Here is a 14,025-nt window from a genome sequence, read left to right as displayed (position 1 = left end):
CTTTTTTCCATCAATATTTAACGACGATGACAATTGTCAAAAAAACTTAGGGGTACTTTAAGACAATATGTAAAACAATAAGGGTAGAGTTAGTCAATTTCCTAAACCATAACAGTACTATAAGAATTTTGCCCTTACTATTATTATTAGAGTTAAATTGGATGGTACAAACTATCTAGAAAGGGCACAATCATCCAAAATGGCTATTAGTGCATGTGGAAAACTAGGGTATATTACTGGAGAGGAGAAGAAACTTGGTACAAATTCTTTCTAGTGGGTGCAGGAGAATTACATGGTGATGTATTGGCTGTGTAATTCTATGGTACCTCATATTGGCAAAAATTTTTTGTTGGCTGATGATACAATGGGATGGAGTAACTAAAATTTATTCCTAGAAATAAAATGTAGCCAAAGCCTATCAATTAAGGAACCAAGAGATTAATACAAAGCAAAGAGATAGACTCTTGCTATGTATTTCTCTATCTTGAAAACTCTTTGACAAGAGATGGACCACTTAAAGACTGTTGTTTGGGAGAGTACTAACGATGTAGCAACTTATCAAAAGTTGGTAGAGATGAATAGGGTTTTTGAATTCTTCGTTGGACTAAACCCTGAATTTGATATTGCTAGAGAACACATCCTTTCTAAAGAAAGTGTAACTCTTTCTCAAGCATATGCTTTTGTGTCTGAAGATAAGAGAAGGAATGTTATGATGAGACAGTTTAGGATTGACCAATCAGTTATGGTTAGCACCATCAAACCTAAGCCCAATGGAGACAAGGGGAGTAATGAGATTAAGTGAAAAAATAAGAAAGACCTAGTCTATAACTATTGCAAGAAGCCTAAGCATACCAAACATACATGTTGGAAACTCCATCAACATTTTATATAGCTCAAGTTAGAAACAAGAAAAGAAATGCTAACATGGAAATCACTAGAGATTCATCAAAACCTCTTACTCCAACTAACTTGGAGTCTATTGCAGCAACAGAGCTATTAGGGTAGAATCGGAGAAGTATGGGCAACTTATAAGTTAGAAGGATACAATTAGTTGTAGTTCCTCTTCAGGAGGACAGCAAAACAAAGGAAGTTCAAGGGCTAGTCACACCACTTCCTTTGATCATATAAGTAGTTCATATGCCACTGCAAATTATGCTTCAATCTCAGGTAAGGAGGGACCTCCCTAGATTATAGATTCAGGAGCATCTGAGCATATGACCAATATGTCCATCCTATTTACTTCATACTAGTTTGTTCTAGTATGGATAGAGTCTCTATAGTAGATGGTTCCCATGTTCCCATTGTTGGGTAAGGGCTAGTTAGGGTGACTAATGCCATTACCTTGTCTTTTGTTTTACAAGTTCCTAGACTTCACACTAATCTTCTTTTTCTGAGTAGTTTGACTAAGAATTTGAACTATTCAAGGACTTTTCTTCCTGGTAATTCTGTTTTACAGGATCTAGAGTCAAGGAGGATGATTGGGAGTGGTCAAGAGGTGAATGGAACCTACCTTCTAGATGTGCTTCCGAGATACCAGAGTCATCATGTTAGTAGCAAGAGTGATGAGTTAGAGTCAATGAATCAAATTATGTGATGGCATAATAGTTTGGGTCATTGTCTTTTGGTTCTTTGTGTTGTTTGTTTCCAAAATTATTTGAGTTTGTTAAGTCATCCAATCTGGAGTGTGAAAGTTGTCGATTGGGAAAACATTTCAGACATTATTTTAAATCAAGTAATAAAAGTACTGCTTTTGGTATTACTCACACTAATGTTTGAGGGGCCATATCATATTTTTTTCGTGAGTGGCTATCGTTATTTTCTTTTGTTCATGGATGACTATTCTCAATATTCTTATATATATTTAATGAGATCACATGATGAGGTACTTTCTGGTGCAACAGTTCCATCAAATGGTTCTTACACAATTTGGGTGAGGACTAAGGTTTTCAAATCAAAAAATCCTAAAGAATACTTTAAGAATGATCCAACCACATATTTATTGGAGCATGGGGTGATTCATTTGAGAAGTTATGTTTATATATCGCAGCAAAACGGGGTAATAGAAAAAAAAAAATAGACATACTGTAAAGGTGGCAAGAAATCTTAAGGTGTGTGCTTTAGTTCTTGTTTAGTTTTGGGCTGACGCTTTTCTCATGGCTATTTTCTTGATCAACATTCACCTTCTCGCATTCTTGTGTTTAAGGTACCATACAATCTTCCTTTTCTAGAGGGGGAGATGTTTAACATACCTTTGAGAATCTTTGAGTATGTTTGTTTTGTTCATATTATTGGTCCCCATTATAGTAAGTTAGATCCTAAGGCCAAGAAATATGTCTTTCTTGTTTATGCACAAAACCAAAAGGGATACTATCGTTATGATCCTGTGTCAGGGAGTAAGCTTGTCACTATGGATGTCACCTTCTTCGAGTCCACATTTTTTCTCTGGTGGTTCTCCTAAGGGGGAGTGTTTTGGGGAAGGGAGTTCACAATCTATCCCTCTCACTATTCCTGCCCTTGCTCCTTTACTTGCACCAGTCACTTACGCTCTTGTTACACCACCAATTCCATCAATTGTCCACCAACTCATCCCATTGCTCTACCTGACCCATTACAACCTGCCTCACAGTTTTTTCAGTGTCAGTGCAAGAGGGTTGATTCAACTCATGCTCCAATAAGGGAATCCACACCACTCTTCGTTAGATCATCTAAGATTCTAGGTTTAGTTGATATTTTTCCAAGTATTCCCCTTGAGCCTGCTATTGTTTTTGTTCCTATTGATGAAACACTTGTACCTAACACTGATGTTGTAGATGATCTTAATCTTCCCAATGCTCTCCACAAGGGAAAGAGAGTGTACAGTCCATTGTATTTCACACCATCTTTCTTACAGTAGCCTATCTCCCTCCTACTAGATGTGTAAAGTGTCGTGCCGCCCTACCCGGTGAAAATTTTGGGGGTCGGCAACCCACACCACTCTTCGTTAGATCATCTAAGATTCTAGGTTTAGTTGATATTTTTCCAAGTATTCCCCTTGAGCCTGCTATTGTTTTGTTCCCATTGATGATACACTTGTACCTAACAATGATGTTGTAGATGATCTTAATCTTCCTGATGCTCTCCACAAGAGAAAGAGAAAATGCACAGTCCATTGTATTTCACACCATCTTTCTTACAGTAGCCTATCTCCTTCCTACTAGAGGTGTAAAGTGTCGTGTCGCCCTCCCCGGTGAAAAATTTGGGGGTCGGCCCTGCACGGCCCACAGCCCATGGTCCAAGCCCGTGTGGGCCCATGCTGTGCCACGGGCCAGGCTGGTCCTTGAACCGAGGCTTGGGCCTGGTCGGGCCGTGCATCGGGCCAAAGCTATTTATTTAAAAAAAATTGACAAAAAACTTAAAGTTCTAATTTTATATGAATTTTGTGTATATAATTGCTTATATATACAATAATTAAATAAGTTAGTATAATAAAATTAAAAAATATATATATTTTATTAATATATATTATACTATATATTATAATATAATTATAATTTATATAATATTATATAAATATATATAAAATATATATGGTCCGTGTCGGGCTATGCCGCGGGCTGGGCTATGCCAGCCCGTGGACCTAAAACCCCAAGCCCAACATGGCCCGCATGATCATGGCGGGTCTAGCATGGCCCACGGACCGTCGTGCCAGGCTGGTCCAAGTTCGTGCCGAACTGTGGGCAGCACGACCCGATTTACACCTCTACCTCCTACCATGCCTTCCTTTCTTCTCTTAATTTTGTATCTATGCCCAGGTATGTTGGTGAGGCTCTCTCTAAACCTAAGTAGAGAACAACTATGCATGAGGAAATGGAGGCTTTGATTAAAAATCAGGCATAGGAAATAGTTGATTTACTTGTAGAGAATAAGACAGTTGGATGTAGGTGAGTGTTCATTGTAAAGTACAAGGTTGATGACAATATAGAGAGGTACAAGGCAAGGCCGGTTGCAGAAAGGTATACACAAACCTATGGAATAGATTTTTGGAAACCTTTTCACTAGTGGATAAAATCAGTCCAATTTGGATTCTCTTGTCATTGAAAGCTACTTATATGGTGTTGGTGAAGGAAAGGTATGTAAACTAAAGAAGTCCTTATATGGTTTGGAGTAGTCACTTAGAGCATGATTTAACAAATTTAGGGAAACATTTATCCGCTTTGGTTATACATAGACTCAATCAAATCATATTCTCTTTGTGAAAAGGAGAGGATCACTTGTGTTGGTGCAAATTGTATATGTGAATGATATAGTTCTTACAAGGAATGATCTAGTGAAATTGATGCACTTAAGAAGTCATTACTTCAAGAATTTGAAATCAAAGACCTAGGTGAGCTGAATCATTTTATGGGGATTGAGGTTGCAAAATCCAAACATGGGATATTTACGTGTTGGACTTGGAGTTACTATAGGAAACTAAAAAGCTAGAAGTCAAATTAGTTAATACTCCTATTGATCAAAACCACAAGATTAATGCTTCATATGGTGAGTTGCTTAAGAATGTAGAGAGGTATCAGAGAATGGTAGGCCAACTACTATATTTGTGCATGGCTTCTCCAAATATTTCTTATGCTATTAGTGTGTGAGCTAGTATAAGCATGCTCCTTGGGTTTAGTATTGTGTGGATATTGATAGGATTCTTACATACCTAAAGAAACATCCTGGCAGAGGAATTTTGTTTGCTAATCACAGGCACTTGAAATTGGAAGTCTATACTCTATACAGATTCAAATTGGGCAAGGTGCCTAGATGACAAGAGATCTACAACAGGAGTTTGTACCTTTATGGGAAGAAATATGGTCTCATGGAAAAGTAAAAAGCAGTCAGTTGTGGTCAGGTTAAGTGCAAAAGAATAGTACATATCTATGGCACATGGTGTCTCAGAACTTCTTTGGATTTGGTCCTTGTTAAGTGAGGTTGGAATTGATGCAAAAGAACCTATGATGTTATACTGTGATAATCAAGCGACAAACAATATTGCCCATAATCCAACCCAGCATGACAAAACAAATCATATTGATGTTGATAGACACTTCATAAGAGAGAGGGTGACAGTTGCATAAGTCTGCCTACCATATGTCTCTTTTAATTGACAATTGGTTGATGTCTTTACCAAGGGAGTTAAAAAGAATAAGGTCGAACATGATCTATGCAAGTTGGGAATGTGTTACATTTACTCCCAACTTGAGGCGGAGTGTTGAGTATTTTGCTGTTTTGTTGTTAATAGCTTGTTTTTACTTTATTTATTTTTGTTTAGTTAGCTTGTTGGGACCACAGTCTATTAGTTAGAAGTTACCTAAGAAGTAGTTCATCTCTCTTTTTTGAGTTGTAAGAACCAACCACCCTATTAAGGGCATATATGTCTTTGTACTTTTTTTTACTTAAAGTATAAAAGCTAATGGGAGAGGGAGGCCAGCATTATTGGCTTCTCTTTTCTTTTTCCATTCTTTCTCTTCTTCTTCTTCTCTTTTCCCACAATTTTTTCTTTTTTCCTTCTCTTTCTATAATATTTTACATTTCTGCTGATTTCTACTCTCACCAAAGACAGTAATAAGTCATTTAGTTCAGCTACCTCAGCTGTTATCAAAAAGCCCCTTAGTTGAAAACCTGCCTTTGTTAATGTTGACTTGTTGTCACTAGTTGAAAAAATCTGCATTGATTTAATAATCATAGTTGCCTTCAAAGAGTGATTCATTTAAACAGCACTGAGCTAACCATTTCACTGTTCTATGGTTTTCTACCAACGAAAATGAAAATCAAATTAATCTTTGGTCCTTTCAGGTTAGATGAAGCATGAAATAGTGAACACTAAATACATTAAAGATAGCAAAGATTATTGCTCATTGGACCTGGGGGTCAAATCAAGGAGCCTTTTGACCCACCTGGTCTAAAGTAACAGACCCAGGTCCGTGCAGATTCGACATAATCAATGATAACATACCGGACCACTTGCCTTGGGCACAATTTTAGGACATAAACACTTCTTTCTGAGATCAATTAACAATCCTAATAAGAATGCCTAGATCTGCACTGTTGATTTTAACCACCAGAATGATATCAAAGGGGAACCATGCCAATAATGGATGTTAAGTGAATTACAGACCCAGTTTGGTTTTTAGGAAAGGATACTATTGGAACAAAAGAAAATGAAAAAATAAGTAGGAATTAAGTTTTTAATTTTTAAGCTCTCTCTTTCCCAAAGTGTCAATGATTATATGATTTATATATAGAAATCATAGTCTAATCGTTACCCTTTTGTTTAATAGTGTATGTCATGTTGTTAGGCACCCTCCTCTACAAGCAAGTGAAGTTGTTTATTTATTTTTCCCAGTAAAGAAAGAAATATGGGAATTAAAAGAAGAAAATATCTAATTATAAAAAAAGCAGATAAAAGTATCTAATTATAAAAAAAAAACAAATATTTTAAAGTTCTAGAAGACAAGTTACAAGAACATAAACAAGGAAAAGGTATAAAGCCTTTTTAGCAGTTTACTAGAGCACCAATCATCAAAAAAAAAAAAAGATCAGAGTATATTTAATTCAGAAACACCATAAGGTCTCCTATAAGTTGAAGCCTACATGTTTTCCTTTTCCTAAAAGGACAATGAAGAATACCTCAATAGTTTTACCATTTGAAGCTGTAACTATGTCTCCAGGTCTCATGCCTGTACCACTGATCATGTTCTCACAAGCTGCAACAATGAAATGGACCTGGATATACAAGACTCAGTCATGTCCAAAAGCATACTCAACTGATTTAAATTGCTACAAGGGAAAAAAAGTTTAAAAAAAAAGAGAGAGAGAGAGACTATGGACCAGACAGGCTGTTTGTTCACAGAACATGAACTTGATAAAGAACCAGTTACCTCTACTCCTGCAGGTTTTATTTGGCCAATGGCTTTTGCTGCACCTAGAACAGCAGCTGAACCCCCCATATCAGTTTTCATAATCTCAATAGAACAGCCTGGTCCAGTCTTGATGTTGTAGCCACCACTGGTGAGAAAGAAGAACAAAATATAAGTGAATTTAAGCCATATAGGCTGTGCCTCATCACATGCAAAACCTAAAAGGAAACAAAAATACTCCTATTTTCTTTTTTGGTAAATATCAGTTTTCAACATTGTTGAAACAAGTAAAAAAAAAAAAAAGAGTAAATGCTGTTTGTTTCATTAGTCCAACAGAAGTTGTCTTTACCCAAAAAGTTGTGTGTGTTTGTGTGTGTATGTGTGTGTGTTTGTTTGTTTGTATGTGTGTGTGTGAGAGAGAGAGAGAGAGAGCTGTGTGTTGGACTCATGAAACATATATAAATTTAAAATTCCACTATAAAAATAAGTCAAACCCAACCACAATAGATGGATCACTAATATCACATAAATAACATTCGAATTATATGGTGGTAGTGGCAAATCAATCAAATATTCTTTGTAAAATCTTATTTATCTACCACATGCATACAGACAGGAACGTAGTTCCACTTCTGCAATACTACTAAAGCAATTATTTCCCAGTTCCTTTTCTGTTTTTCAGTAAGAACTAAGAACCAGATGAGGGAAACAAATAATTACCTGTCAAATGTTAAACCCTTTCCAACTAAACCCAACTTGGCTTTGATTGGCCCACTGGGAGGTTTATAACATAAATGGATGAAATGTGGGGGGTTTGCAGAAGCAGCAGCAACACCCAAATAGGAACCCATTTTCAGTTCCTTGCATTTCTCCTCATCCAATATTTTTGCAGTAAGAACATCACCATACATGGAAGCAATCTTGGAAGCTTCTTCCGCCAGTGCACCTGGATATGAAAACCAAACAATTCAAGTCATACTCCGTATTCTTTCTCAACCTGCTTCCAAACATCAACAAACACAATGATAAATAAGCCTAACAAACAAGTTCAACTGCCAATTGGGTCCCCAGATTGATGAGCTAGTCAGCCATACAGACAGTACATGATGATAAGTTCAACTGCCTAATGGTCCCTCAAATCAATGAACTAGCCAGCTGCATAGACATCACACAATAGGCCATATTTTCTATGAAAAAGATAGTATATATAGCTTGCTACATAAAATGGTACCAATCAACTATGACAAAATAAGAATATAAAGATTAAAAAAAACATAAGGGTGATTATTTGAAAAACATTGTGCTCTCCTGCATCACTTGGAGTCTGATAGTCCTCCTAATCCAAAGGCAAGTTTAGGGCTGCAAATAGATCGAATCAAATTCAGTAAGGGGTTGATCAGATCCGCTTTGATAAAATTTTAGGGAGATCCAAATTTGATATGAACCCTCAAATCTTACAAATTGAGATTAATTCAGCCCATTCCATCTTAATGGATATCCGATTCGAACCAATAGTTATCCCTGCATGACAATTTTGATTGGTTTAGGGCTTTAGGCTTAGGCTTATAATCCAATTTACAATTTTATACATGACAAAAATATAAAATGACAAACCTATAAATGATGTTTAAAGTGTAAAATTAAGGGTATAAATGTCACACAAAAAATTATATAAACAGATCAGATTGGCACGTATCGAATTGGGGTGTATTCAAATTTGATCCATTAATTAATCGAATTGACTTTCAATTCGATCCAATTTGTTAGGATCAAGGCGGTTATCCAAATCCAGCTATTAGCAGATCGAATCCATATTCAAATCAAATCAAATCTAACTTAATTGCAGCCCTAGGCAAGTTCTTCAGTTACTACTAGATTTTCCACTGTATTAATACAAAGCCAGAAACGATACTTGATGATAACAAAGCGTAGGCAATTGTCCCAATATAGAGATGTAGGACTATGTAGGACTATGAGGGAACATTCAAATATGCGTAGAAATCCAATATGGAAATGTAAATTAAGAAGGATGCAAAGGAGATCTCTTACGAACCAGGTGTAAGCACATTGGCCGGTGCATTTACAAGCTCTTTTCCAAAAATTATCGCTGAGCAAACATGACCAGCATACTTGAGCTTATTTTCTAGTTCAGGTCCAGCACCAAGACCAAGAATCTCAACCGACTTGAGCAATGGTCTCTTGGACTCTGACTTGAACCTATTGTCTTCGTAAACTCCCAGCACAATTCCTGTAACGATAAGTGCATCCTAACAAATTCAGTATAACAAAAAGATCAATCTCAATCTATGGAAGCATCACTCATCGAAGACATACCGAAAGCTATTGCAGAAACAGCATTAACCTTGGAATCTTCAGAGAGGCCCTCAGAAGAAGCAAGCGCAATAGCCACATCACTGGCTTGGGCAGCCTTCGCGGCCGCTGCCACAGCTTCACCAAGGCTCCGGTAAACAGCTGCGATCGATGATGGTGCGCACTGCCCAAGCCCAATCAAGCCGATCCTTTTTGAACCTAAACCCGGAAGCCTGAGAACCGTTGACTGCCCGGATTTCCCTGTAAAATCCTCCTCCGAGGACGCTTCTGCCAAAAGACCACCCAAATGGGCATCTAACTTTCTCAAAATTGGATTTTCAAACTTTGAGTTCTCATCCTTGGCCATGTCTTTCTCCGTAACACCCACTGCGAGAATGTCTCCTTTCCATTTCACCAAATCGATCTCCTTTGCAGAGAAAGCAATCTGTCGAGAATTCCCACAAACAAGCAACAAACATTTTAAGATTTAAACCGAACAATGTTATCCAAGCAAAAGTAAACGCATTACATGTAAAACCCATCTGGAGATTTCAATCTTGAGCAATGAAAATTACGTAAAAAAGGGTTTAAGATCGAGAAAACTTTTGAGGGAGGGACAGAGGGAGACCTGAGGAACTTCAGTGTTGGCAGGTTGAGTGAGGCCAAGAGTGACCCGACTCAGCGACTGTGCCATGCGGAATCGTCGACGAGAGAGAGAGAACGCAGTACAAAGTCAGCAAATGCAAATTTGTTAGAAGGATGTGAACCCGGTACGAGGAAGCATTTATCGTGCAAGGAGAATCAAAATGAGTTAAAACGATGAAGCATTGACATCATCAGTCAGTATCAGCACCTACCGATGCGGTCGTTCGTAGGAGGTGATTCAATGGAGTTCACATGGGGGAACATTCTTGACCATTGGATTGGAATCAGATGGGATTAATGCTAATACAAGGTGGGACCACGTAAATGTAAATTCCAATTTTTAACTTTTTAGACAGCATCCTCATCAGAACATCGTAGGATGTGCCTGTGACGAGCAGATCCGGTCTCTCCTCATTGTAACTAACTGGTTTGTCTTCACCCTAACCCGACCCTCCAATTCTTGCATCGAATCAAATCTGATCTGACCCAACTTATGATATGCAATGTTGAAACTCGCCCGAATCGTATAGGATTCAACAAAATACTGACCCGATTTTCACCCGCAGTTTTTTAATTGTATATTTCATAAAACCGGTAAGTGTGGAAAATCTTGTTGATAATAATATATTCAAAAATTTTAATAAGTATATATATTTTTTTATTTTTTATTTTTTTATTATTAATCGAATGTAGATTGTAAAACAAAATTTAATTACATAAACACATACTCTAAATATGTGATAAATACCTCTATTCGATTTCAACATATCCATATGTATACTACGGGGTTCAACGGAAGCCTCATCACCTCCTCTCCTCCGGAAGTCGGTTCAATGACTTCCCGGTGTGGTGATCAATAACGAGCTAGCTCTGGGTCGTGAGAGCTTTCGGTTCAAAAAACACCATCAGCAGCCTCTATGTATTTGTCGTCAATTGGGGCCAAAGGTGATGGAAAAACTGACTCAACCCATGCTTATTGATGTAACCGTTTCTGGTCACGTACCAATTTTTGTGATGTATCAATTTTTTTTGACTAAGTACCTTGTCCTTTGATCTACTCCCAGGCGGCCTGTGACTCAGAGGATGATGGAGCTCCGTGGTGGCGAACTGCTTGGTGATGAGCTACTTGGTGGCGAACTGCTTGGTGGCGAACTCCCTGGTGGCGAACTGCTTGGTGGCGAACTCCCTGGTGGAGAACTGCCTGGTGGCGAGCTCCCTGGTGGCGAACTCCCTAGTGGTGAACTCCCTGGTGGCGAACTGCCTGGTGGCGAGCTCCCTGGTGGCGAACTCCCTAGTGGTGAACTCCCTGGTGGCGAACTGCCTCGTGGCGAGCTCCTTGGTGGAGAGCTACTTGGTGGTGAGCTCCCTAGTGGAGAGCTACTTGATGGCGAACTCCCTGGGGGAGAACTGCCAGGTGGACTCGTCATTTGACCTGCTCCTAGGCGGCTTGCAACTCAGAGGATGGTGGAGCTCCCTGGTGCAGCGCAACCCGACTGCCCTCTGCATGAGGTGATCTCCTCTCCTTTGTAGGCGGCGGGAGCTGAGGGACCTGCGAGAACTGAACCAGAGGACCTAGGGGTATTTTCCCAGTGGGGACTCTCCGATGCCTAAGTTAGCATTCTGATTACAGAAAGCTTGAAGAGAAATGAGAGAACTAGAGAGCAGGGGTTACCATCATTTTCCCTCCCCCCCCCACCTCGGCTTTGGGGGTCGGAGTCCTTATATAGTGGTGTCATCGCGGGTTAGGTGGGTGAAAAGCCTTCAAACGGTAAGACTTGTCACATCCCGTCAGAACCAGGGTATGGTGGTGAACTCCTCAAGGTTGTCAGGCTGGCGCTTGTGTCAGGCGGCCAAGTCGGCGCCTGTGTCAATCGGCGGGTTGGTGTCTGGGCCAGGTTGCCAGGTCGGCGCCTGTGTCAGTCGGCGGGTCGGTATCTAGGCTAGGTTGTCAGGTCGGAGATCTTCCTGCGATACGCCAAACTACTCTTCTGTACCGAGCTACCCTACAAGTGGCGAGCTGCCCGGGGGAGCTATGCCAAGCTCCTTGGGCTATGCCGAGTCTGCTTGTGGCGAGCTTTGCCGAGCTGCCTGGCTCCTTGGTGGCGAACTCCTTGGAGAGCTACCTAGCTCCTTGGTGAGCTCTTTGGTGAGCTACCGAGCTCCTTGGTGAGATCCTTGGTGAGCTACCGAGCTCGCGGGGTAGGCCGTTATGGTTCATCGGTGGGCATCTTATGGGTTGCCAGGTCGGCCAGGTCAGATCATGTGCCGGGCTGATCCAGGTCGCGCAGGCCGCGCCAGGCAGCGCACAGGCCGCGTGCAGGCCGCGCGCCAGGCCGGCCGGGACACCAACTTGGTAAGTTGTTGGCTGAGTATCGCCTAGTTGTCACGAGGTGCCACGTGTCACAATTTTACTGGAGGGCCAAATCTGCCCTCATCACCTATCGTCCATTCCTAGAAAGCCCTCATAGAGGCCGTCGATCCCCTCCATTACACTTGGACACCAAAGAGGAGCGGCAGTGAATCCAGATCTCCTTCAAATCAAAGGAGCTTCCACTGAAGTCGCAGTCGTTGCATCCCACCAATCTAATGCCAACCTATTTTGGCCAGTAAACCAAGGTCCATTAAGCAAGACCCATTCTGCCTCCTTCGACGGGAAGATGCTTCTCTCCCCCTCTCTTCTTTGGTTTATAGCACCGAAGCTTGGCTAAGCCCCAGCCGCCATCGCTTTTTTGTAAGAAAAGTTCAATCGACGACCAGCAGCCCGACCACCTCACAGGCAAGGATTAAAGTGAAAGTAGGGGGGATGATTCCTGAGAAGTGACTCGGTGTTAAGCAAAACCGTGGTTCTGGTTGATGAGGAACGGCTATAGATGTTTTTGAGTCCTAAAATAGGTTTTGTCATCTTGTCACTGTCAGTCAAGGACATTACTTTCTTTACCATATGTCGGGGATTTGTCTTAATCCCCTCTACTGCCTTTTCTTATGTCTAACATGTGCCTTCTCACATGCTCCTCCATTAGAGCTACGACCTGTGCTCTTCTTCTTCTTCTTCTTCATTTCGTTCATCTGCACTGCTGTCTCGATAGATATTTTTCTTAATCGTAGAGAATCATTTACTTTTTTTGCAAGCTTGGTGACCAAATCGATGTATCTGGGCGCACCTCAGGGGGTCTTCCTGGTGGGATGAAGGAAAGTCAAATTCGATCTATCTCTAAAATATCACCATCAAAATTGTTCATTGGTTGGGTTTTATTTTGAAATTTGAGGAATAGTGGAGAGAAAATTCAACATTTTGTTTCTTTCCATTAGCAATTAACGACAATGTCAATTTTTAGAAACAGTAAGGGTACTTTAAGAAAATATGTAAACAGTAAGGGTACAGTTTGTCAATTTTGTCAACAATAGGGGTAGTTTAAGAGATTTACCCTAAAATAATTTCATTTTTTGTCAATTCTAAATTATGTATTTCATTTTCATTATCAATAAAAGTAATTCTTGTTTATTACCCTTAATTTTTTAATTTGATTAATAAAAATATCATAAATGTGGGTCTAATTTTTTCTATATTTTTGTAATTTTTATATTTATTTCTATTTAAAAAAATTATTAACTAACTATGACTTCATAGGTTGATAAATTTAATTCGGATGGTTGAATTTCTTAACCACCACTTGGATAAATAATGGTTTTGTTTTTTATTCTATTTTAAAATATATGCATTTATATTGTTAAAAATATTGACATATATAGATCTAATTAGTAGCATTTAATAGTGAAAATAACTTAAATATAGGATTTAATAACAGAAAATGAGAATTAATACCTTAAGTATAAGAATTAATGAGAGGGATTAAATGAGATGAAAAGTAATAATTAAAGTAATATTTTCAATCCTTACAATTAGGGATGGACTAAATACATAAATACGAATGCTTAGTAGCTAGCCATTGAATCTGGCATTAAAGTTGTAATAAAATGACTTTTATACCATTTCTAAAACAAAGAAATAGAGGGTAATTTTAATCCAAAAAAAAAACTTTCACTCTCGACACTTTTATATATAGTATAGAGAGGAGGTGGTCCAATGGAGCTCATGTAGGGGAACATTCTTGACCATAGGATTGGGATCATATGGGATTAATGCTAATGGTGGGACCATGTAATGTAAATTCCAATTTTGTAACTCTTTAAA

The 14,025-nt window shown here is 39.2% G+C and overlaps 1 protein-coding gene across 1 annotated transcript in view; it reads right to left on the bottom strand.

The window, feature by feature from the left end:
• The window catches only part of LOC104603286 (leucine aminopeptidase 2, chloroplastic-like), a 31,779-nt gene extending 21,793 nt beyond the window's left edge, over positions 1-9,986 (bottom strand). The window contains exons 1-6 of the mRNA XM_010267281.3: positions 9,817-9,986; positions 9,213-9,633; positions 8,932-9,126; positions 7,599-7,824; positions 6,900-7,026; positions 6,649-6,744 (exon numbers count right to left, since the gene is read on the bottom strand). Of these exons, the coding sequence (XP_010265583.1) occupies positions 6,649-6,744; positions 6,900-7,026; positions 7,599-7,824; positions 8,932-9,126; positions 9,213-9,633; positions 9,817-9,882 (1,131 nt within the window). The 5' untranslated portion in view covers positions 9,883-9,986. The remainder of the gene's footprint in view (positions 1-6,648; positions 6,745-6,899; positions 7,027-7,598; positions 7,825-8,931; positions 9,127-9,212; positions 9,634-9,816) is intronic.
• Positions 9,987-14,025: the final 4,039 nt, after the last annotated feature.

The sequence above is a fragment of the Nelumbo nucifera genome, chromosome 2, assembly GCF_055504915.1.
Source record: "Nelumbo nucifera cultivar China Antique chromosome 2, China Antique-T2T, whole genome shotgun sequence".
NCBI lineage: Eukaryota > Viridiplantae > Streptophyta > Magnoliopsida > Proteales > Nelumbonaceae > Nelumbo > Nelumbo nucifera.
Note: the sequence above shows the minus strand (reverse complement) of the source record. Positions and strands in the feature narration are given on the sequence as shown.